Below are 25,650 nucleotides of genomic sequence, written 5' to 3' on the forward strand. Positions count from 1 at the left end.
TGCTGTGACTCATCGACTGAATAGTTTTAGTATCATATCCGTAATATCTGTTCCAAAAATGTAATTGAACCCATTTATCTCAAAGTATGACTTCTAAAACTGTGTGACTGTAATTTTCTTGAAAATGATCTCTGATAGATCGAAACGTCGAACAACAATATAGCTATGATATTTTGTATTTATGACATCTTTTGGTAATATTTTACATTCTCACGAACCCGAACCTCGACAGTGCATTCGCCGCCTCGAAAGTCTTAATAAGAAGAAGATAAGTGCCCATTATGCTGTTGTGTTTAACAAAACTTGCATATATATATATATATATATATATATATATATATATATATATATATATATATATATATATATATCAGAATATTTGGGAAGCAGGTTCTCTCTAATACATATGTCATTAAACACGACTGCATGTTTGGTGTTATTTAGCTTTTTTGTTTCATTTTCGAGACGTCGGACAGTACTTCTTTCCTCATCGTTCAAAGAGAAAAGTAACTCACCAAAGGAAGCAATGGCTGCGATCGAGATTAAAGTTGTCGTAAATCGGTTACTCATTAGGATGCAAATTAAAGTTCGTTCATAATTCGTTCGCTGTTATATTTATCTTAGCTTTCGATCAACATTGATCATCATCAGAGAAATGAATATACACAAATGATGCCGCGCAATATATGTCACAGATGAATAAAATATTAACATTTCTTCAAACATCGTCCTATTTGTTTCATGGCACCACTCTTTCGAACACAAATCTACATCCAGTTAAATACACAGGTCATAACATCGTTACCGTGAATATTCACATTGGGTCTTGCATAACAGAACAAACCATCACAATTCATCGATGACACATTGTTTCAACTTTCACGCATTACGTCATTTGTCTGTCGAACAGTGGAATGTTTGTCAGAGTTTTCATGTGTGTGTTGATGATGGGTGATGTGTCGCGGATGATGATGGTTTCGGTGATGGCCAGTCGTCGTTTGTCGTTTAGTCGCGCTATTATTGTGGTGTTGTTTGTCAGTAAGTCTCTCGTGAGTCGGGTTCCGTGCTGGTCATGAAGATGTGCCTTGGGTCCTCCGTCTTGTAAGTGCATTGTCAGTCGGCGGCTCAGTGATGTAGTTGTGTGACCAATGTAGTATACGTTGCGGGTTGCACAGTCCCCGGTAGAACACTTAAAACGGTATACTACATTGGTTTCTTGCAGTGGTGTAGTGGTCTGTTGATTGTTACGCATTATGAGTGAGGAGGTCCGTGGTGACTTGTAGTAAATTTTGAAGCGTATGCGGTGCTCAGGATTGACCGGAGTGACGTTTTTTGTGATGATGTCACGCATAGCTTTTTCATCTTTTTTCCAGGATGGTGTGAGGGTGTTTCTGTAGTATATGTCTATGTTGGTAGCTTGGTCGTTTTTGTTGTGCATCATGTTTGTCGACTTTGTCATGTACTTGTCAAGAAGGTCACGTGATACGTCGTCAAAGTCACTATTACTGTATCCATTGTTCACCAGCATCGACCTCACTCGCCGCAGCTCACTGTGGATAAGTGGCCAGGTTGAACAATGAGTCAGAGCTCGACGCACGTACGACCGGATAACTCCTCGCTTGTATGAATCGGTACAGTCGCCTTTGGCATTCATGCAGCGTCCCAAGTTAGTAGTTTTGACGTGTACCTGAGTTTCAAAGCTGTCATCCTTGGCATGAATCAATAAGTCGAGGAATGGTAGTTTGTTACTGACGTTGAGCTCTGTGGTGAATACAAGACCTGACTCGGCCTCCAGCATACCTCTGAGTGTTTCCAGGTGATCTACGTCACGCACATCTACAAAAATATCATCGATGTAGCGGAAATACATAGACGGTCGCACAGCGCTATCAGACAAGACTCTGTTTTCAATGTGGCACATGAAGGCATTGGCGAATAGGACGCCCAAGGGGGAGCCCATTGCTACGCCATCAATCTGGCAGTACATTTTACCTGAAGGGCACCGGAATGGGACCTCCAGGGTGCACGCACGTAGAAGGGCCTCCAATATCTTTCTGGGTAGTTTTGGTGCGGCAAGGCTACCAGAGTTTGGTTTGGTTTCTACACCACTGCAAGAAACCAATGTAGTATACCGTTTTAAGTGTTCTACCGGGGACTGTGCAACCCGCAACGTATACTACATTGGTCACACAACTACATCACTGAGCCGCCGACTGACAATGCACTTACAAGACGGAGGACCCAAGGCACATCTTCATGACCAGCACGGAACCCGACTCACGAGAGACTTACTGACAAACAACACCACAATAATAGCGCGACTAAACGACAAACGACGACTGGCCATCACCGAAACCATCATCATCCGCGACACATCACCCATCATCAACACACACATGAAAACTCTGACAAACATTCCACTGTTCGACAGACAAATGACGTAATGCGTGAAAGTTGAAACAATGTGTCATCGATGAATTGTGATGGTTTGTTCTGTTATGCAAGATCCAATGTGAATATTCACGGTAACGATGTTATGACCTGTGTATTTAACTGGATGTAGATTTGTGTTCGAAAGAGTGGTGCCATGAAACAAATAGGACGATGTTTGAAGAAATGTTAATATTTTATTCATCTGTGACATATATTGCGCGGCATCATTTGTGTATATTCATTTCTCTGATGATGATCAATGTTGATCGAAAGCTAAGATAAATATAGGGGAAGTTGGGGCAATGCCGGGGTTGGGGCAAAGCCGAAATTCGAGATATTTCGAAAACCGTACGACATGGATGCCACCTGTCAGTGATGATCTGAAGCTTAAGTGACTACCAATTATCGCATGTTTGTTACCAGTCGTCATTCGGAATACTTCGGCTGTGAGGGCGCCAAGAGCGTTTTCAAGGTACGTTTCCTTTGTACTACATGCGTCTTCGAAGCTGCATTTCCTACTCATTATGCTACCGTTTGTCTGGCCAATTCGGTCAAGGAATCTTCAGCACGTCTTTGCATAAGTGTGCTGCCTATTTGAAATTTATACAGCACGTTGAAAAGTTATGGGCCTGCAAATGAAAGTATGGGTGGCTGGGGTAATGCCGAAAACGTGCAATTACGCGGCGCGTTAAAGCATGCTACGTGAACTTTACCGCTGTAGAATAGCAACGCGTATTTTTAGTCACACAAATTACACTTTTAACCGACACAACGGCCTGTTACCATAAAGAATGATTTATCTGGCCTTTTCTTATTATATCACACAATTATAACTTCCAGTGTGCACCAAGCTTCCTCAAGCTCTTAAAACGCGTGTCAGCTTTGACGAATTCTGGATAAAATTTGAGATAAAATAGCAAAACATCAATTTCGGCATTCCCGTAGATCATTCCTCCCATTTTCGGCTTTCCCCGCAGTCCGGGGCAACGCCGAAAAAGTCACTTCTTTGATATTTTTAGTTTGTGCGCTTAACGGTATGCGAATTCATCAAATGCGCCTGGTATGTTTGAAAGGCAAAAGACTAGCCTCTCGAATGACGCCAACAAGAATAGCTTATGTTGTCTACCTTGCGTGCTACGGGCGTCAGAAAAAAAGTATTCGGCGTTCCCCCAACTTCCCCTAACAGCGAACGAATTATGAACGAACTTTAATTTGCATCCTAATGAGTAACCGATGTACGACAACTTTAATCTCGATCGCAGCCATTGCTTCCTTTGGTGAGTTACTTTTCTCTTTGAACGATGAGGAAAGAAGTACTGTCCGACGTCTCGAAAATGAAACAAAAAAGCTAAATAACACCAAACATGCTGTCGTGTTTAATGACATATATATATATATATATATATATATATATATATATATATATATATATATATATATATATATATATATATATATATATATATATATATATATATATATATATATATATATATATTAGGGTGGCACTTAAAAATCGATTTTTGATTTTTAATGCGTGCGGTTGGTTTAACCCATTTATGCCCAGGAATATTGACCATCATGAAAATCGATGAAATCAAGATATGTTACGCTTCTACCGGCCTTGCATGGAATCGAAAATAATTTTTGCCGGCAGCGAAAGTTTTTTGAGAAAAACGTAAAAAACGTGCGTTGCGAAATCGCAACGAAGGGCACACCGGGCGCCATCAGCGTTGCGAAAACGCAACGACGGGCACATCAGACGGACATAAAGTACACTAAAGTAGTAGTAGGGGAAGTTGAAGTAGGGGAAGTTGGGGCAATGCCGGAGTTGGGGCAAAGCCGAAATTCGAGATATTTCGAAAACCGTAAGACATGGATGCCACCTGTCAGTGATGCTCTGAAGCTTAAGTGACTACAATTATCGCATGTTTGTTACGAGTCGTCATTCGGAATACTTCGACTGTGAGGGCGCCAAGAGCGTTTTCAAGGTACGTTTCCCTTGTACTACATGCGCCTTTGAAGCTGCATTTCTTACTCATTATGCTACCGTTTGTCTGGCCAATTCGGTCAAGTAATCTTTAGCATGTCTTTGCATAAGTGTGCTGCCTATTTGAAATTTATACAGCACGTTGAAAAGTTATGGGCCTGCAAATGAAAGTATGGCAGGCTGGGGTAATGCCGAAAACGTGCGATTACGCACGTGTTAAAAGCACGCTACGTGGACTTTACTGCTGTAGAATAGCAACGCGTGTTTTTAGTCACACAAATTACACTTTCAACCGACACAACGGCCTGTTACCTATAAGGAATGATTTACCTGGCATGTTCTTATGATATCACACAATTATAACTTCCAGTGTGCACCGCGTCCTCAAGCTCTTAAAACGCGTGTCAGCTTTGATCAATTCTGGATAAAGTTTGAGATAAAATGGCAAAACATCAATGTCGGCATTCCCCGTAGATCATTTCTCCCATTTTCGGCTTTCCCCGCAGTCCGGGGCAACGCCGAAAGTCACTTCTTTGATATTTTTAGTTTGTGCGCTTAACGGTATGCGAATTCATCAAATGTGCCTGGTATGTTTGAAAGGCAAAAGACTGGCCTCTCGAATGACGCCAACAAGAATAGCTTATGTTGTCTACCTTGCGTGCTACGGGCGTCAGAAAAAAGTCTTCGGCGTTCCCCCAACTTCCCCTATATGCTAGTTTGTTTTAACATATATTTCACCAACCGTTGAAAAATATTGCTTGAGAATGCGGAACCCACATCCCTCATGCTTTATTACCCGCCTAAGAGCCTCAATGAGGGAGCATAACTTAAGGGTTCGCGAACGGGGAGATGGCAACAAACGGTCATTATCAACAACAATTGTCCATTTAAAGTACCTAGTGGTCAGCACGTACCCTGGGCGGTGCTTTCTTTTTGGAAGTTAGACAGAGCCATTAGCCCATTACCCTCTCATATGAGAACCCCAAACTGAAAACAATTTAACCGAGGATTGGGAGTCAACCAGTGCCTCGCCTAAGCGCCTATCCGCAATACCATTGTTAACCACCCTCCTAGGAGTAAAGACAAATTCAAATGCAGGGTAGTCGTGCACACTCTTATCAAAAAATGAACCTATCCGGCTTTCACAAATTACCTGCGTAAGGCGTAGAGCGTCATAACAACTCGGCTTAAAGTGTCTCCCAGGACCCATTTTATCACTTTTACACCTAATCCAAAATTTTCATTGTCCCACTCTCAGCGACCTTCACACTTGTAACCTCTTTCTCGAGACAATGCCAGGGCAGACTGGTGATTCGATACAGTTCACACTTTCCAAGTGTTTCGTCAATCCGTCCTTTCCATCTTTAGGATAGTAGAATCCTTCTCCATGCCTCAACCTTTGTTTCAACTGGACGGGCAACTAGGTATATCGCATTCGAGCAGCTCCCATAGGAGCACAGGTCTGTAGCCGGATACAGAAAGTGCTTGGGAAGGGGGGGGCTGGTTCATGGGTGGCCTGGATTAATGGGCTCAGCCTCGACGATTCACCATGCCCGCTCAGACCAATGTTTTCCCTAATTCCAATAATGCTTCTAGCTCTAAAATGGTCTGATTAGACAAAAGGCCTACCCTCAGTCAGGGGCGTCGACGCGTAAGGAAAACTGGTCCGACTTTTTCTCGGGGGGCCCCCACCGGTGGGGGCCCCCAGGTGTCGCGAGGGCCCCGCGAGGCGCAGCAGGGCCCCGCGAGCCGCAGCGGGGGGCCCCCGTTGCCGCAGCAGGGGCCCCCGTGGCCGCAGCAGGGCCCCCCAAGAGCCCCAACAGGGGCCCCCCGCGGCCGCAGAAGGGGACCCCGCGGGCCGCAGCAGGGCCCCAAGGTGTCTAGCAGGGCTCCAGAGGCAGGGCCCCCGCGGTCTCTAGCAGGGCCCCCCGAGCCGCAGTAGGGCCCCCGCGGTCTGCAGCAGGGGCCCCCGCGAGCCACAGCAGGACACCGCCTAGTCGAAAAAGTGGTCCGACTAGTCGGAAAAGTCGGACCGGTGTCGACGCCCCTGCCCTCAGTAAACAAACAAGCAATGCTTCACATCAACCACCTTATCAATCCGTGCAAACCATGAATTCTAAAAATAAACTATTATTTTCCAGACGCCCTCATCACTCCTGCCGAAGGGGTCTGTTGCCCCCCCCCCTCCCTCGAGGGGGCATATCCCACATTTGCCGCTTCTGGGAGTTATCTTTTCTAACGTAAGGGCCAGCGGATTGCATCCAGAGAATGACAATGCCTATCTGTCGTCTGATACCAGACTACGTACCCATTATTTAGTACAAAGTAGATCCAATTTTCAAAGTACCTCGCTATCTCTCAGCTCCGTTAGCATCGCCGAGCGTTTGATGCAGGTCCTTTTCCTACCATGCGATTTTCAGATGCTCGAAAACCCATTGCTCGAATAGCCCGATAATCTGCGAGAAAAAGAAATGAGTGTTTGATAGCTGTTTAAGTGAGTTAATGTGAAACGTGTCGCAACATTCACGTGCAAATGCACCTTGCACTTTACATACCTACACATCCCTCACGACTACAAAACGAGAAAGAGAGAGAGAGAGAGAGAGAGAGAGAGAGAGAGAGAGAGAGAGAGAGAGAGAGAGAGAGAGAGAGAGAGGGAAGGAGAGAGAGAGTTGGGAGAGCGTGGAAGAGAGGGAGGAAGATTGGGGAGAGAAGGAAAGAACCCACACCGTATCTCAAGTGAAGTCTATTTGATGTTCCTATACTTCCGCTGCCCTGCCAATTTGCCCCTCGTTGCGTTTTCGCAACACCCCTGTCTTTCCGATGTGCCCAACGTTGCGTTACCGCAACACGACTGTAGTCATATTTGAAAATAGTCACAAACCCTATTTGCAGCATAATTTGTTAATAAAATGTATATTCTAGCTATTGTAGGGACTCTGCAGAATATGTTCACACATTATTCATCACGATATAATTAATCACTTAATCTACTTATTTTGGTTTTCGTGACGTCATCACTGACGGGACCTTTGACTTCCCTCTGGGAGCTCTGGACGGTAAGTTACCGGCCGCACAGACTTGTAACTGCGTAGCATCATGCGCGGATCCATGCTAAACGCGCTGAAACTTGTCTCATCGGTGAGACGTTATTATACACTTCTCAAGATTTGATCGCGTCGACGCTTGCTTGTGTTGCGAAAACGCAACGAAGGGCGTAAATGGGTTAACGGTTCCATTCCCGTAAAAAATAAGGAAGGCAAATTTTTGTGGGAAAATATTGATATTTAGAGGTCGCGAATCAAGGTCAAAGTTGAGATTTTTGTAGGAAATTTCGATATCATCAAATTCTCTTCTGATTTTGCTATGTAACTGTGTTTGGATGATAATAAGGTATTTCTTAGTCATTTTCATATTGTTTATCGATATTCCACGCATTTACGCTACTCCAGTTCCCCCTTTTGTAGATAATTGGCGCCTCATTGGAGCGAGGGGTATCATGGGCAGTGGACACCCAGGTCCCTTTATGTGTGGCCTGGGTAGCAGTTGCAGCCGATCTTCGGGCTTCAGGCTAGCGTTTTCTGTGATCTTCAACGACATGGAGGAAGAACTGGCGCTTATCTTCGTCTTTCATGAGTACCAGGCCTACATCAGTGCCACACCGCGCCTGGTGAAATCATTCACCACTCGCAGCTCCCGGACCACACGAGCTGCGGTTTGGTAGCTACTGTCCTCCCAGTGGTCTTGGTCATTGATGATGAGCCCTGCGTCCAGGTCGTGGATTCTTGAGAGCTTTTTGAAAGATGGTATTAGGAAGCTCGCCAGCGTCTTGGTCGCGAGAGCGGCGTTCTTGGTGTCCACTAAGGGCTTGTGGGGCGGGTCCTCGTCCTCACTCTTCTGCAAGTCCATTACCCACATCATGACTTGATGAATCCCGAGGGTCTGGGTCGAAAGGATCCAGTCACCAGCCGATCATTTAAGTACCACAGGTGACGGCCGAAGACCGGGACTGTCGCCTTCGACAGCTCCTTGTCGGGGTAGGTGCAGAGCGCATTCACGAAGGTCAGATTCCGAGCCGGCGCAGCAGCGGGGAGTAGAGTCCGAGACCAGGCGGCGGCGGTGGCGGCGTACGTGCAGAGTGCAGACGACGACAGCGCACAGCGTCTGATGACCTGGGCCTCGGCCGCCGTCAGCTGGAACTGCTCCCTGAAGAGGAAGACATCCACAGGGCGGATGGCCTTTGCCATCCACATAACTCAGTGGAGTACTCTGGGGCGAAGAAGCGGATGCCGTGCTTTGGAACTCCACCGAGAGCAATTACGCAGAGCTCCAGAAGTTTTTGGCAGTCTTCCCGGAGCTGGGCGTAGTCGAGGAAGCGGCGGAAGCTGACCAGCAGCTCGTCCCACTCCGGGACGTCGTCGACGGCGAACCGATCTAGGGCCGATCCAACCTTTGCTCGATGAGGGCTAAATCTCCGTTCACCAGCATGCTGTTCGCCGTCGTGGTGTCGAAGGAAAAGCCGCAGATCCGCTTCTCCAGCTCCTAGTCCCCCAGCGCTGAGAGCACATGACCTGTGCTTGGATGGACGGGAGTTTGGGAACGACGATGAGCTTCATCCTAAGTTCCGAGCCGCAGCAGGTTCACGTGTTCTTCACACATTACGGTTGGACAGTTGGGTCCAGTCGAGGCTAGTTCACTGTTGGGGACGCTCGCTCGCCCCCATGCGCCTAGGAGTGTCATTTCCGGTCAACTGTCATTTCCGGAATTATTAAAGCCAGGTTTTACCAGAGAAGCGCCATTTGAACGGTGTCATGTGTCTGCGTGCGAAGAAATCGATGTCATCGGTATAATGTCGCTTGATGTGTTGCTCTGTGCAATGTGTGTAAACTTTGACAAGGGGTCGAGATGACCCGAAACTGTTAGTTTTACATGCACATATACGATCGACTCCGAAGTTTTTTTTTTCGTAAATATTGGTGCAAAACGAAGTTGCATTTCTTTTCAGTTTAAAAAAAGTTGATTTTCCCCCAAAACTGTAAACTTTGACCTCAATTCGCGACCCCTCAATATCAATATTTTTCCAAATCATTTTGCACACATTATTTTTTACGGGGATGGAACCAGAAAACCACCCGCACGCCTAAAAATCGGACAAAATAAAATTCACCCTATTGCTAAGTGCCACCCTAATATATATATATATATATATATATATATATATATATATATATATATATATATATATATATATATATATATATATATATATATATATATATATATATATATATATATATATATATATATATATATATATATATCATTCGATGCGGATTGACGAGAAGATCACGATGATGCCCTTAGTTTGTTCCTATCTTGACTAATTCGAAAGTTATTCGAGACAAACTCTCTCCAAATCTAGCGCCGCCATCTTGACTCTTTTGACCCCTGTGACGTCATCTTTGACCTGACCTGAAAATGACCTTTGTAGAAATTGTAGACCTTGTCCGTGCGTCTCCGATGCCGTTGACCGCTTGTCGCTATCCTGCTTCGTTCTCGCTCGATTTCTCAAGAGGGCGGTCATCCGCCCCCCCCCCCCCCGTCGGTTCTAAGTTGGCGCAGACTCCCGTTGGTGCGCGGTTTAAGGCACAATGGCCACCAACCCATTGTACCTTTTCTAATTAAACGTTCATTCAACTCCCACAAGGCTCGTCGTCATGGATTGTCGGGTATGATGCGAATGTGTCTAGACTACTGCAAGAGTAAGGAGCAAGAACACTGGATAGCCTAAACAAGGTCCCTCGAGCTAGGGAGGCGACTAGGATGTCGACTGGGATGTTTGACCTTCAGATGTTTGATGTCATTAAATAGCTCGTTCAGAAAGACAACTGACAGATCACCTGAAGGCAGCCAATTGGTTGCCAGCTCTTGTCACCCCTTCAGTATCTAAAAGATCGTTTGACTCACAGCTTGATACATCGGTTGAACCACGGGAGCGTTTATTAGCCCTCGCCGGCACGGGGGGGGGGGGGTTGATGCAACCCCCCTAAGGTTTTTCGCGAATAACTCGCGTGAAAAGCGACCGATCGCGACGAAACTAGTACCCTCGCATTGATCAATTTTACACCTACCCTGAAAATTTCATGACCCTGACCCAAATGACCTTTGACCTGTGACCTCTTTTCCGAGACCATGTTTGACCGGAATCGCGATTCGGCGTATGTCGGCTCGCATTAGCCGCGCGTTTGCAAGCTTTTCGTGGTTTCAAACGTTCAAACATGTGATTTGATGTTGCTCCCATACATAAGGGTGGGTGTCAAGGTCACCTGAAGGTCAGGTCAGGTCATTGACCTTTGGTGACCTCGGGTGACCTCGGTTCACTTTTTCGAGCTTTACATGCTTCTAGGCTAGTTTTTGGAGCTGAATTCGAATTTAGCAACCATTTGAAAATTTACGAATTAGTTTTGGTGCCTTCGTAACATGTTACGAAGCTATCAGAGGCGGTTGACACGTATTACGAATACCCGTCACAACCCCTACCGTTTGACCTGACCTGACCTGACCCGACCTGGTCTAAATGCTTAAAGACATCATCTCTGATCAAAGCTAACACGATATTCGTGATCAGCACCCCGGAAAACCACATAGCAGCCACACTTTACGACTTTCTAAGAGGTCCCGATTTCCCCGGTTTTCGGGTCATTGACCTGACCTGGAAGGTCACCCGATGACCTAGGACCTTAAAGTTGGGTATCATCGGCTTCCTCTCGTGACGGGCAACACGCTGGTTTTTTTTCGCGAAGCTCTAGCTCGATCAGGGGCCAAACGCGAGGGGGCGTCGTACCAACCCCCTCCCCCCCTTGTGCCGTCGAAGGACGCAAAATGGCCTGTGCCGGCGAGGGTTAGAGTAGCCCCTCTCGAAGGAAGAGTAACCTGTCTAAATACTAAATAGTCTTAGTTGTCTTCTGTATGTATTTTGCTGAAAATTGTCTCCTCATTTCCAACAAGAAGTGGAGGATTTGGAGCTGCGGGGTATCGATCCCCGTACCTCTCACATGCTAAGCGAGCGCTCTACCACTTGAGCTACAGCCCCACGTATAGCGGAGAATTTCCCACCTGTTCAGATTTTAGGCCATCTTTCACCCAGTGGCCAGTAATAATTAGATACCTGTCCGAGGTCACGGAACCTGTTATCGACGATCAGTGGCCACTCCACCAGCCCGCCGACCTCGCCCTCCTGGGCTTCAACAGCTGTTTCCGTGGTGTAGTGGTTATCACATCCGCCTAACACGCGGAAGGCCCCCGGTTCGATCCCGGGCGGAAACAGGTTTATTGGCGCGTTTTCCCAAAATTTTATAAGCAGGATGAATCACACAATTTTGTGGCGGAGTACCGCACTTTTTTGCAAATGTTTTCTTTTTTTGTTGAAAAAGCCAAGGGAGGAAAAATAAGTAGCCTAAAACCGGTGAGAAAAATAGATTTGGGGGTAGGCCCTAGGTTGACCTCTATTATGGTGTGCCCCCCCCCCCTAGTCTGAAGGTAGTTCCCGCGCCCCTGTTCCAACAGAATGTGGTCTGATTTCCAGAAGACAAGTAAATCATATGACACTCGATGCGGCGCTTGGATCTACAGGATTCAGAAGACACGTTCACTGCAGATTTTCATGGAGTGGAGATGCAAAGAGTCACCGTTTTCACTTTTCGCCCGTACTTATCACCGTTTTCGGCTTTTGCCCGTACTTATCTCAAGTTCTCGTAAATTCAGCAACTTGTCGGGCGTTGGCTCGTTGAGTTCGCACTCCCTCCAACAACTTGCCGCTGAAGTTGTTGGACGTAACACAGAAGTGCCCACTGCCCACTGCACCCAGTGCTTTGGGAAAGCATAGGTAGCATGGAAAAGCTGGATACGAAGAGGTAAGCGAGCTTGATGCCGATGTTATCATATGCCGCAGCCAGACACCATGGGTAAACAACTAATAGCACACGTGGGACAGCAATGTGGTTGCCAGCTTCCGGTACCGCTTCAGTGGCTATAGGATCGTGTCGCACAACTAGCTACCTCTGGCTGAAACTTGGAAACGCTAGTAAGGGTGGCCTCTCCCGAAGGAAGAGCGACCTGTCTAAGCAGTCCTGCAGGTTGTCCTCTGCATGTCTTTACCTGAAAACAGCTTTCACCAGCAGTCCCGACAAGAAGTGGAGGACTTGGAGCTGCGGGGTATCGATCCCCGTACCTCTCACATGCTAAGCGAGCGCTCTACCACTTGAGCTACAGCCCCACACGTGACGGTGATTTGGCCACCTGTTCACATTTTACGCCACCCTTCACCCAGTAATAATCGGATACCTGTCCAAGGTCACGGAATCTGTTATCGGTGACCAGTGGTGACCCCACCAGAGCACCGACCTCACCCTCCCATTTCAACAGCTGTTTCCGTGGTGTAGTGGTTATCACATCCGCCTAACACGCGGAAGGCCCCCGGTTCGATCCCGGGCGGAAACAGGTTTATGGGCGTGTTTTGCTCTCAACTTTCTTATAAGTAGGTAAGGCGAACCAACGAAAAGTCGACGTTTCAGAGGCAGCAGGAATGGCAAGTCATTGAGTCATTGACCATAATAGAGCTTCGAACGAGACAACGCTGCAGACACCAAGGCCGGCCAAATACTCTTCTATTGAATCCGTGCGTCTCTTCTCCAGACTTGCTTCGTTCAAAGGCGGAATGCCTTAACACTAAAGTGCAGCTCCAAGGAACTGCTCTCAGCAACAAAAGACAGCGAGTTGATGATGGTGCCTAAAGGCGCATCAGACTGTTGTAAGTTGTTCATTCTTTACCTAGCTCTCAGGAATCTCGGGACCCGTCTTGGTCACTGGAGTTGTATGGCTTACCAAAGTGCGCATTGTGCGTGGTTAAAGAAGGACAGCAAGAAGAGCCAGTCCCGAGGAACGAGAGAAAGGCGAGTTAGGGCTCGACACCATGACCTCATGTTGCAGCTAGACACCAGACAAAGAAGAAGTTCACCTTGAGACAGCAAATGGCCTCCAACTCCCGGTATACCGCTTCGGCGCCCATGACATCGCATGTCGCACAGGTATCACTAAGATTCCTCTTTCATCTATAAAGATAGTTCTATGACAAAGTAGTGCGACCTTGATAAGGTCCTGGTGTCTGTAGATATGAATTTGGCATCACTGACTCACTTTACGACTGGCTAAAATCTTACTTGTCTGATAGACGACAGCGAGTTCAGATCGGCGATACCTTTTCAAAAACAGAAATTATCAACGCCGGATGCCCACAGGGTTCGGTTTTGGGTCCTTTTCTAGCCCTCATTTACCTCGATAACCTCTCTACTAGAACAGAAAACGACATTTTATTTTTCGCAGACGACGTATCGCTTTATGCATCCCATACAAAACAAAATTTCAACACAACACAGACGTCATTACAAAATGATCTCAATGAAATACAAAAATACGGTAAAGAATGGGCGATTACTTTTAACATAAGCAAAACAATACAACAGACATTTTCACGCAGCCCACAAAACACACCACCTGCTCTTACATTTGGGGACGACATAATACCCATTCACGAAAACCACGCTCATCTGGGAATGATATTTTCAAAGGACTTGCGGTTTCATCAGCACATTAACGAAATTTGCAAAAAGGTAAACAGAGCCATTAGCCCATTGTACTCCATTGCTCCATACATCCCCCGAGAAATTTTAGATCAAATTTACAAAACATACACGAGACCACATTTTGACTTTTACGACACTGTTTATGACGGACATATTACGCTCCAGGACACACAGAGACTTGAAGTTTTACAAAACAGAGCGGCTCGGCTTGTGACTGGCACTTTATTTAGAACACCAACTGACAAATTGCTAAAAGACCTAGGATGGAACAAGTTAAAAACAAGAAGAGAGATGCACAAAATAACACTATATCATACACTCAATAGCAGAGCTGGGCAAGTGCGTTCCTTTAGTGCGTTCCTGCGTTCTTCCGTACGTACGCACCGCCCTTTTTAGGAACGCAAGAACGCAGGAACGCAAGGTTTTTCAAAGGAACGCAAGTAAGAGGAACGCACCACCCGAAATTTTGAAGCGTTCCTGCGTTCTTGCGGAACCACCCGAAAAATCATATTGCTGCCAATGACCTCTGTGTCAAATGTTTGAATCTCGAGTACGTGTGTTTGCCGGTAGAGGCGCCACTTGTCGGTCGAATCGAAGAAGGCTTGCTTAGATTTAGTGGTGATGTTTACTATTCGATTCGGTTTCAGGCATTAAATGTGTAAAGATTTTTAGTGGTGATGTTTACTATTCGGTTCAGTTTCAGGCATTAAATGTGTAAAATAAATATGATAACTTTTACTAAGATACATCTTTTAACTTAACTATTGTTTTTAAGCAGGTCGTATTTTTGTTGAAAACCCTACGGATGATGTTCGTAAAACGTATTTCAGATATTCGATTCGGAAAAGAGATGTCGAGTTGCTTTTCGGCCCCACGTCGCCATTCTGGGTATTCTGTGATCGATTCGCCCCGTGTTTGGTTGGGCCCGCGCCGCGTGGTTCGGCGGTATTTTTGAGGGAGGAACGCAGGAACGCAGGAACGCTAACGCACCGAACGAAAAAAAAATGAGGAACGCTATTCCAGGAACGCACTAACCGCGGCCGGAGGAACGCAGGAACGCTAACGCACTACCGAAAATCGAGGAACGCGCCCAGCTCTGCTCAATAGCCACATACAAAAAACTCCCAACTACATCAAATCAATCATACCGGATACCCGTTCACAAAGAACAGGAAGGACCCTGCGAAATCACAGGAACCATACACTCCAACCACATCGCACCACATCCTATCAGTCATCGTTCTTCCTATCAACAGCCGAACTATGGAACCAACTCCCAGAATCATTAAGATCCTTGCTCCATACATCCTTCAAAAAAGAAATGAGCCAGCGACTAGGGATGCCCAAACCCCCAGACTACTACAAAATTGGCTAAAAAACTGGAAATATTCTGCATACCCGACTAAGAACTGAAATGTCTTGCCTAAATTCTCATCGTTTTCAAATCAACAAAGCAGATTCGCCTGAATGTTCTTACGGCCACTTCAAGGAAGATGTCCGCCACTACGTAATATTCTGCCGAAATTATGATGCCCAAAGGAAAACACTATTTGATAACGCTTCTCGTATACTGGGAGAAAATTTTGCAAATTACTCACCCGACCAAAAATTGAACATTCTTATCCACGGAGATCGCTTGAGTGGCGAGGGCAGTCGAGAAATGGCTTACGCCTTTCAAAAGTTTTTGACAAAAACAAATAGATTTTCGTAGTAACAAATTAGTTCATTCGAAGTTTTCAAAATTTGCAATCCCGAAAGCTGAGCGGCTGATGAACACCAAAATTTACCGCTCATGAGCGACTGGTCAGCGGCGGCGGCGGTTGTTTCACATGTTTTATTTTGTTCCAGAGTGGTGCCTCGAGTTAAGCGATTGCGCTTTTGCACCACTCTGCTATCACTTTTATGTTGCTACATTGTGCCATATGTTTCATTGATCATGCTTATTTCTCGTGTATCTTTTGTTCCTTAATTAAAGGTTTTGTGTGTGTGTGTGTGTGTGTACAGCATGCCAATTGCTTTTACTTGAAAAGAAGATACCCATCGCCAGCAAGTGGTTTTAACAAGAAGAAGAGACCCTGGATCTGCGTAGTTTGCAGATCTCGCACGCTAAACAATTGTTCCAACACATCATCTACAGTCTCTCTGACATCTATCGGTAGTTTTTAGAACCATCAAAAGGTTAAGCTTGTATCTCATTTTATCATTTTATATAATGTTCAATATAATGTTCAATACAATATGGCTGAAAATCATTGCAATATGGCGGCCGACGAAGTCGTCGTCATGAGTCATAATCAGTACTGACGACACTTTTTGTCACCGAGCCTTCAAATGACGTTTCGGTGACAAATGTCACTATGCTGACTCATTGAACGGTGACGAAGCTAAGTGCTATCAACTTTCCGGATGATTTTATAGCAATTATGACAATTTGACGAATTGAGTGCTAACGGGTACTTATCGTATGATAAAAGATGTTTGTTTAGTGGCTAGAAATTATAAAGGGCTATGCAAAGGCGCTTACGAGCTGTGGCGGAGGAGCAATAGGAGCAGACGGTAATCCGTACTCGACCTATATACTACCCAACACCTATTCACAATTGATTAATGAAATAACTCATTTTCTTGGGTAATCCGAAAAGTCAAATGTTCTAGGCATATGAAATCCAATAAAAAGTGCACGGATACATTAAATTCAGGTTGAAAAACATGTCAATTTGCTATTTAGGCTGTTCACTGTATAAATAACGTGACGAGAACTTTAAGCAAAGTGGTCGCACTTTTCCATGCAAGGCGAAATGTTTCTTATGTCAAGTAAGTCATTCGTAACGCTAGCATTCATATAATGTGCATTGCAGTGCATTACGAGTTTAAAGTTACTCACCGTTCTGGTGGGACCTTTGGTCTCATCGGGAACCGGCTCGTACCCTGTTCCATCCTCCGTCCCTTTCGTCGCCCCCACATCTGTAACGGTCATTGTTAGCACTCCTCTACCACCCGGGTGTCTTCTCCCTTCAGTCGGTTCCGACGTGGCACTACCGAACCCAGCCGGTGCCTGCAGCGGGCCTGTGACGCCGGCTGACCTGCCCGCCTGCTCTGTCACCCCCCCCCCCCCTCCGTCACTCAGAGGTGACAGGTATGACGCGTGACGGTCGACCCGTGTGACGGTCCGGTACGAGGACACGTCTGACAGGGCGCCGGGCCCGGCTGGTCACGTGGCCTGGTTGGACGCCCACAATGGCAGTCACGTGACAAGAGGCCTCGCCGGATGACACGGTGAATAGACGATCTGTGATGATATTGGGTCATGGATGCATTGCTTACCATTAAAGATGCTCACCGCTGTTGTGTGATTTGCTTGCATATACTATTGAAAGAAGTTCCTACTCAAAGTAGCAACGAACTGCCGAAAGCGGGTACAAGCGATAGGTTATAATCGTTAGAAGCATTGTTTGAGTAAGGACCTAGTGCAATATTTTTTTTTTTGCGTGTGTTGTGCGGCCATGGTCGTCACGCATATTAGGTCACTGCTACTTCATGCGATTGACAAATGAACTCCAATCCAAATTAGTTTCATTCTTAATCGAATAATGTTTTATTTAATCGACATTTGACTGTGAACTTAAATACTTAGCGCAAGTGCGGGCTGCGCATCGTTCTGAATATGGAAGTGGCCATGATCGCTTACATACTCAATGATTTTCAGTGTACATATGTATATCCGATTTCCGCGGATCAGCAGAGGGCGACCAAAGCCGAGCTGTTATCGATCTCCGGCGGGCCTTTGAACGCTCCATCTCGGGTAATTGGGCCGGCCTTGTCTGAGCGGGCTCTTGCTAAGTAGGATTACCTGCGAACTGCGATTGGGTACAAACTGGAAACGACACTGATTGTCTCTTGGAAATGTGTTTATTTAGGTTCACTCTGTAAAAAGCTGTCTGATACCTAAGCCATGTAGTCGGTTCGTAAACAGACTCTTTATCCACCATTTCTTTCGCAGTCTCCCCACGCCACTCTATGGCTTTCTCTTTCTTTCTTTCCTTCCTTCAATTTTTTATTCCCTCATATATTCTTTGTATTTCACACATGTGTCTACATTCACTGACCAAAGGTAGGCAATTTTATTATGGTGCACAAATAACAGGCTTATTATGGATGTAAGGCACCATATTTTGATTTTACTGACTCTATTTGGCTGTCATTGGTAGAACGTGCCTAGTTCAGTCGGCGAAACACATAAATACATCCTTGTTTATCTAATAAACCGAATCAATCACTACTCATTCCTCCTGCTCTCCTCTGCGCATTAACCCACGAGCCACTGGGGGGCATAAAGTTGCCCCCCCCCTTTACGTTTTGTGGAATATGTATCTCCGAAACCTGATGAGCTACGAACGTGAAACTTGGCATAGCTTTAAATGAATACCTAGGCAATGTTTGCGGAAGGTTTCGTGGTTGTAGCGCTTAAGAGCTTAAGATGACGTCACAGTGACGTCATAAAATTTTGTCGTTTTCCGATATGGACCGTTTCTGATGTCGCTAAGCACGAAACTCAACTGTAAATGAACTACACAGCACCTGCTGTCATCCTAAAACATCTAAGTACACTTCCAACTAATTACTGACCAATAATCGGCCCTTTACATTCGGTCTCATATATCGGATATATCGTGAGGAAGCTGAGAGTCGCAAATCTATAATTTGACTTCTGACGTCACTGTGACGTCATTTCAAATGGTATCGACACCAAATTTGGATTAAACTTTGGCTAGGTATTCAGAAAAGTGTGTGCAAAGTTTCGCTCTTCTATCTCTTCGCGTTGCGACGATATCGTCGCAGAAGTAAAGGGGGCAACTATATGCCCCCCTCCAGCGCGGCGGTCGGCGGGTGGCGCGGAGGCCCAGCGGCCGCCGGGTTACATACCAGCTAATGCAGCACCCCCACGGAGGCTGTCTAGTGTCTTCCATCACTCGGTCCTCGTCGCTGTCGATAACATCACACCCCGTCGATTGCGGCCCATCCGTCGGTCCCCGTCGACTGCTGATGACCCCTTCTGCCGCTGGTGGCGGGCCCACGCCCATTCGTCTGCTTCCGGCGTGACCTGACACCGGCAGGGGCTGCGACCCGCGGACGGTGGGTGCCAAGGAAACGTCCAAAAAATGCCAGGTCAGCGGTACTACTGCGCAGTTTCCGTGAGAAGGATGGAGAAAGAGCAGGAAAGGGCTAAGGCAAGTAGTATGGGCTCTTCCTTTGAATTCACGGTAAACGTTACGTCTTATCCTGCTGAAAATAACCCCACCTGGTTTTTTTCCAGTCTCTGGTATGGTTTGGCGACAGCTTCGAATAAAATGCTTTGAAATCTGAGCAAATTCAAGAGTAAAACATAAAACATACACTGTTAAAACACAACTTTCCTGAAAAAATCTTTCATTAATATATTTATCAAGAAAAGGGCAGACCATTTCCAACTCACATCACATATCCGTATTTACACACAGATTGAATATGCGTGCTCCCGAAGTTCAGTGCTGAGAGCGGCCCTGCCGACGCCTCCTTCCCTGTCGGTTTCAACACACACACACAGAAAAATATTAACACCGTTAGCGGTGTAATTGCACAGTACATATCTGAGCACTTGAGGAAAGTTAATTTAGTCCCTTCCCCGCTTAAATTACTCGCGCTTCCAAATGAACACCAGGAAGAAGGTAATAGAACACTGTTAGGAGGGTTGGGTGTTTTGCTACATGTAGTAAAACACCCAACCCTCCTAACAGTGTTCTATTACCTTCTTCCTGGTGTTCATTTGGAAGCGCGAGTAATTTAAGCGGGGAAGGGACTAAATTAACTTTCCTCAAGTGCTCAGATATGTACTGTGCAATTACACCGCTAACGGTGTCAATATTTTTCTGTGTGCAGCGCTTACACGCACTGATTGATGGGAGCCAGCTACGATGCGGCTTTGGGTCAAAAATAGACAGGCCGCGCCGAGAAATCGAGAACAAACAAGCCTATCAATCAGCCGAGCAATACCAATTTAGAGGCATTATGTTATCTTAGCCTGAAGCATGAGTGTTTGGAATGATAAACAAATCCGCGATTCATGTTTTGATATCTTTTTTTGCATAATTTGAGGACCCAGAAACAGTGAATGGAGGGGTTAGCTTTGCGACGGCAAAACAAAACACCCGTATGATACCCGTGGGCTCTCGTGTGATTTGCTATTAACTTATGGTAAATTTCTATTGTTGAGTTGCTTCAAGCTCTTCAAACATCTCTCAAAACTGCCGAGATGACGACAATCATTCCAATTACCAAAGAACAAAATGTTATTTGACGTTTTTGACAGTGACACAGTCCGCCTTATTACGGCTCCTAGGGACGCTGGCTGCCAAATTCAAGTCTCCAATTGACGTTTTTTCCCGAGATATTGGCCACTTAAAAGACAATACGAAGATGAGCGCGGGCAAAAAGCAGACGGCCGAGCATGTAATAATCATTATTGGATTCTGATGGCGCAGAAAGAAGAGCGATACTGACCTTTGTTCCTATGTGTTATTGAGGTATTTACATATTTCTAGGTCTTTGATTGTGATCTGATCTATCGTCAATGAATAACCAAAAGTAAATAGTAGTGGCGAGAACTTTAAGTGCTGTCTCAGTTTAGTTAGATTATCTATTTTCGAGGCAGTAGATACAATTTGCTGGATTTGGAGAGGCAATGTGCCTCTTCCTGCAAACAAATGGACAATTCTTAAATGATTTTCAGCCATGATGATGACTTGCATGTTTTTACAATTAAAGTTAGGCCGCCATGTGCCAGCGTGCAGCTTTGCTGTGACATGCATTAATTATCCAATTTGCTTCATTCATTTTTCGTCTAAGGTATTTAAATTAACAACAAATAATAATGTAGTTATGGTTTCTTGATAAAAGAGTCTTTATTTACATTGACTGGGATTCTCGAAAAAAAATGCAACTTTATTTCGCTTGGAGTGAGGAGATAAGGCGTCAGTCATTTGCCCTATCGGGTATCTCATCTAGCCCTCGCCCGCACATGCTATTTTCCCATCCTAGAACGCACATGGGGGGGTGGTTGCCACCCCCCCCCCCCCGCGCCATTTCGTTCCTGTTGGAGATAGAGCTTAGCAGTAAAGACCAAAAAGATTCTTTGGGAAGAGACGAATCCAATGATACCCAGTTTTACCTTCTCAGGTCAGTCATTGACCTTCCAGGTCAGGTCAAACTAAAAAATATTGCTGTTTTGGGTCACCGTTGGATATCAAGTGCGCTGCTTATCAAATACCGATGACGATGCTGTTTTCTGGTGCCAAGCCAGCTAGAACCTCATTGCCACACTACCCGACCAGAATTTTGCTGCTGAGGTCATTTCAGGTCAAGTTAGGTCAAGGTCAATTATATGTGTTTGTATGTCTGTGTGTGTCTGTGTGTATACTGATGTGTGCACCGATTGTTTTTGGGTCCATATTACATGAAATCATGATCTGAGAAGCTTTTACCAAAAATGCAGTCAAAAAACTTCACAAAAAGTAAATTCAGCTTGCCTAAAACGCAATTATCTTAGATGACCTAGGTTGACCTTGACCCTGACCTTGACCCCTGTACATCGTCGAACAACATGTTCCATGATAGGTGGGAGGTAAGACTGGCAAAAAAGGCCGAAATCAAGGTGTCAAAAGCTCACAAGGCCCATGGCAAGCGAAAGATGTTGAGAATTGGCCATTTGGGTCATGACATGACCTGAAAAACAAGGTCATATCTCCGAAACCAAAAATCACAGAAACTTGAAATTTTCAGTGGACATCAAGAAAGGATAGGGGAGCAGCTATACGAAAAATCAGCCTTCTAGCTCTAAAAATGTTGAGTGCAGAGCAGAAAGACTACCTGGGGGGGGGGGTGGCAACCACCCCCCCCCCATGTGCGGGCGAGGGCTAGGGTTTTAGCGAGTAGCCTGTGCAGTTCCCTGTCCAGTACCTATACTCCTTTACGTGAGAACAGGCAGTGACGCAGTCAGCTTTAGTTCACTGGTTTGAGAGCAACATTCTGGAAAGCTGTCGACCTGTCACCATTGTTGAAGACGCAGCCGTCTGCCGATTCTCTCCGCCAACACCACTCTCACTTCAAATGACAGGTATTCCAAGTTCACAAACACCCCTGTAACAGCGCAAACGCAGCTGCTCAACCTATCGACAAACAGCCTGTAGGTATGTCTGTGCGTATTAGGAACAACTATATAACTTAGAAGTATTACAACAGTAAATAGACATGTCCACCGCTTCAACACCACAAAGAACTGACAAAAACTGACCCAGCGCGTAGTCACTTTCCGTTAATTATGTTAACTTTAAATGGAAACAAATGCCGCGCCGAACAATGTCTGACAGGGAAAGAAAAACTGAGACCACTTTATTATCAGTGACAAGTTTCGAAAGTGTGAATGGATATTTCAGGGCGATGACTCTTTGGAATGGCGCACCATGATTGCTCCTTGCATATCTATTGTGCACATAGTACTTACAGCGTCATGCCAACAGCAGCCATTATTATTGCGATATGTCAAGTTAATTACGAATAATAAGCCCTGCCGAGCAGTAACTAAGTTACACTGTCCGTGCTAGCATGGTAGGTGTAAAACATCCTTGAAAAATATGACACTCAAGTTGCACCAGGAGCTGCTCAATCTGCAGATTGACTAGCTCTGTCACTTCAGTCACGTATGATGTCTGGAGTAGTTAAAAAGTAATTCGAGTGTTTCAGCCGGAACTTTCTACCTGGCGAACATAACCTTGCAACTGCGTACATTTACAACAAATTGATTATGACGTCATAATTATTGTCATGATCTCCACGTTGAATGGGGTCGCATTTTCAGCTGTTTTGGCTGATTGCGTGTGCTGCTGCTGAAGCGCCACTGCTACTGACCAAGGTCCACCTCCGAGTCCCGCACCTCACCGCACAATACCCGTAAGTCACTGTTCTCCGGTATGAGGGGGGGGGGGGGCGGACCGATAACACGGCGCTACTGTGATGGCTGTGCCGCCACCGGTAATAGGTGCCGACTCACTCTGTTTATCCTAGACTCTACTGTGTGTTTGCACCTTCCAAGGAACAATGCAGGTGGCCGGAGGCAGCGGTGGGCCGACGCTAGCACTTAGGTCAAGGTCGTGTCAATCGAGGACCCATGGGTCCGGCTGAGGTCAGAAAGGAGCGTGGTACAGTCTGATACAGGCTCCTCTTCCTAATATGAAGATACGTACTCTATATTGTAGGTTGTCCACCTGTCAGAGGATATTGTAGGTGTCCATGTTCATGTCAATCGCTCTTCTAATCCGGAAGTCGCGTACTCACCAGCAGGGGTGAATCATGTTTTTAGCTGCAGCTGCCATTCAAAGTCATGATTAGGATGCATGGTTATTGATTTCCATATTCATAGGATGGGAGAACTATAAATGTAAAAGCACCCCGGCGGAGTGCTGAGCAGTTCGTAACGATCAGGAAAAAGGCTGCGTACTTGAAGACTAAATATTTCGATATTGATAAACTCAGATCGCATGAGAAGTTCTTTACGGACATATAAGACAAAATTTAATTGCATAACCACAGTCTTTCCAAACATGTACCTAGACCGTTTACCACACCAGTGTATGCTTTCAAGCTCGATGCGCTCTGCAAGCATCATCTTACTCTACATAGTCTCTCAAGTTCAAAATTTGCAGAAAGCAAAATGCTATCCTTGTTGCTTAGCTTGAAAAAATATATTAATGCTCCGGAAAGCCAGTAAAACTTTTATCAACACGACTAACTTTGAAAGTGTTGAGTTTGATTCGAAATTGCATAGTTCCGGATCCGACTAAATCGAGTTTAAAAGCTTGGGCGATGTAAAAAAAATATTTACCTCATTTTACCTCCACTGAATCTAGAAGTAAACGGAAAGTGCATATGAGTTTCAGGGTTGTATACGACTCAATCAATAGCAATCAATTCAATCACGACAAATTTGGGAAACCAATCAAATCAATCAAGTCAGAGCAGTTTTCGGGAATTGATTCAATCGACTCAAACACGGCAATGAAAGGAATCAATCAACTCAATCAAACGACTCAAACCAAGATATACATTAGGTTTTTTGCCCCACCAACTTGGAAAAGTGTCCATAGCAGTCTGGTGTACCTACCTACCTACCTACCTACCTACCTACAGAAGAAACATAAAAATATTGTCATTTAAAATTTTAAATTGCCATGCCATTCAAAGTTTCTATGTAATAAGGAAGGATACATAGTGATGGACAGGTGGATCATGATATTGAGGTTCAATGGGTAGAATTGGAGCAGAAGTTTCATTTAATGGGTGCAAAATAACCCAGTAGTTGACTTCAACAAACGCCCCTTAACCCAAATCACCACCTTTCACCTAAAAGTTGTCAATTTAATTTTGGCCATATTCCAGCTAAGTCATCAGGCCATCTACCCCATGTAAAGCCCCCGTCTGTCTCTTATCATTATGTGAGTTATGCGGAGCTCTTCTGAATTGAACCCTGGGCCTGAACATAATGAACCTAGCTAGGTTTCATGCCACACTGACACCATATGAAAGTGTTGAAAATGTGCTACAAATTTGACAACTTCATTAGGTATGCTTTATGAAGACAGCAGGAAAGCAGGTAGGTACCTACTTACCTGCCTAGATGTGTCACTGGCTACCAACAGTACCAACGAAGGTAGATAGGTTATGTGTGAAGAATTCAAAACATTTTATTGCAATACAATTTGAAACTGTTAGGACTGGGGGATAGGGATGAGCATTAAAAATATATTTAAAAGGAAAAGGAAAGGACAGGGACTCTGGAACCACAGGATAAGTTAAAGACAAAGGAAGTAGGTAAAAATTAAAACGCGAAAACGGCACGGTGCGACTGCGAAAAAAAAAAACAAAGAAAACGTTGGACAAAACGTTTTGCCGATAAGTATGCTAAGCTTTTATAAATCCTTATTCTACGTCTTTTGATTTTTTGGTAAGATGACGTCATTGATTATCATGTAGTATGGTAAGTCATCAAAAAATAAATCGGTTGTACAACACCAATTTCGTTTTAATTATTATTTCATTTGAAATAAAACCACTAAATAATATTCGGTAAAATATTTCAAGGAACATGAAATATATTAAATATGTTATGCTTAGGCTCTCAGGAAAAAAGGATCAACAAACGTTCTGCTGCAAATTAAACAATGCAGCAAATTAGCTATTAATTTACGTAAACGTAATTAACGAGACGAAAACGACGCTTTTGTTTCAGTTATTTTTGTAGGGGTTTCAGATATTTATAGAGTTCAGTGGGTTGTTTCTGAGATGTGGAGGTGTGAATTATTAATTAATCACACTTTATTAGTATATAGGGCCTTGCACTTTATCATCTGGATTAAAAAAAGTTTCCTGCTGAGTGCAGAAAGGTAGGTAGGTGCATCGCCAGGTATTATCTCATCCATGGCCAGGTTCTATCACAGGATTGGAGCAGTTATTGCAGTTGAAAGTCAAAGTTGGCTGTTCATGTTTAGGCCCTGTTCT

The 25,650-nt window shown here is 45.0% G+C and overlaps 1 protein-coding gene and 4 non-coding genes across 9 annotated transcripts in view; 2 read left to right on the forward strand and 3 right to left on the reverse strand.

Moving 5' to 3' along the window:
* Positions 1 to 17,125, reverse strand: part of LOC122369957 (mucin-7-like) — a 37,485-nt gene extending 20,360 nt beyond the window's left edge. For 2 of the 5 annotated variants that reach the window (XM_043345178.1, XM_043345161.1), the window contains exon 1: positions 16,949 to 17,105. In XM_043345178.1, coding sequence (XP_043201113.1) covers positions 16,949 to 17,041 — 93 coding nt within the window. In that variant the 5' untranslated portion in view covers positions 17,042 to 17,105. Of the gene's footprint in view, positions 1 to 515; positions 780 to 16,948 lie in introns of those variants that run through there. The other 3 variants (XM_043345135.1, XM_043345186.1, XM_043345145.1) reach the window with 3 other exon arrangements.
* Trnaa-agc lies at positions 11,444 to 11,516 on the reverse strand. The gene has a single exon. It is a non-coding gene; the product is annotated as a tRNA-Ala (tRNA).
* Trnav-aac lies at positions 11,677 to 11,749 on the forward strand. The gene has a single exon. It is a non-coding gene; the product is annotated as a tRNA-Val (tRNA).
* Trnaa-agc lies at positions 12,626 to 12,698 on the reverse strand. Its single transcript has one exon. It is a non-coding gene; the product is annotated as a tRNA-Ala (tRNA).
* Positions 12,850 to 12,922, forward strand: Trnav-aac. The gene has a single exon. It is a non-coding gene; the product is annotated as a tRNA-Val (tRNA).
* Positions 17,126 to 25,650: the final 8,525 nt, after the last annotated feature.

This window comes from Amphibalanus amphitrite, unplaced genomic scaffold (assembly GCF_019059575.1).
Source record: "Amphibalanus amphitrite isolate SeventyFive unplaced genomic scaffold, NRLGWU_Aamphi_draft 000034F_arrow, whole genome shotgun sequence".
In the NCBI taxonomy this organism is placed as follows: Eukaryota; Metazoa; Arthropoda; class Thecostraca; order Balanomorpha; family Balanidae; genus Amphibalanus; species Amphibalanus amphitrite.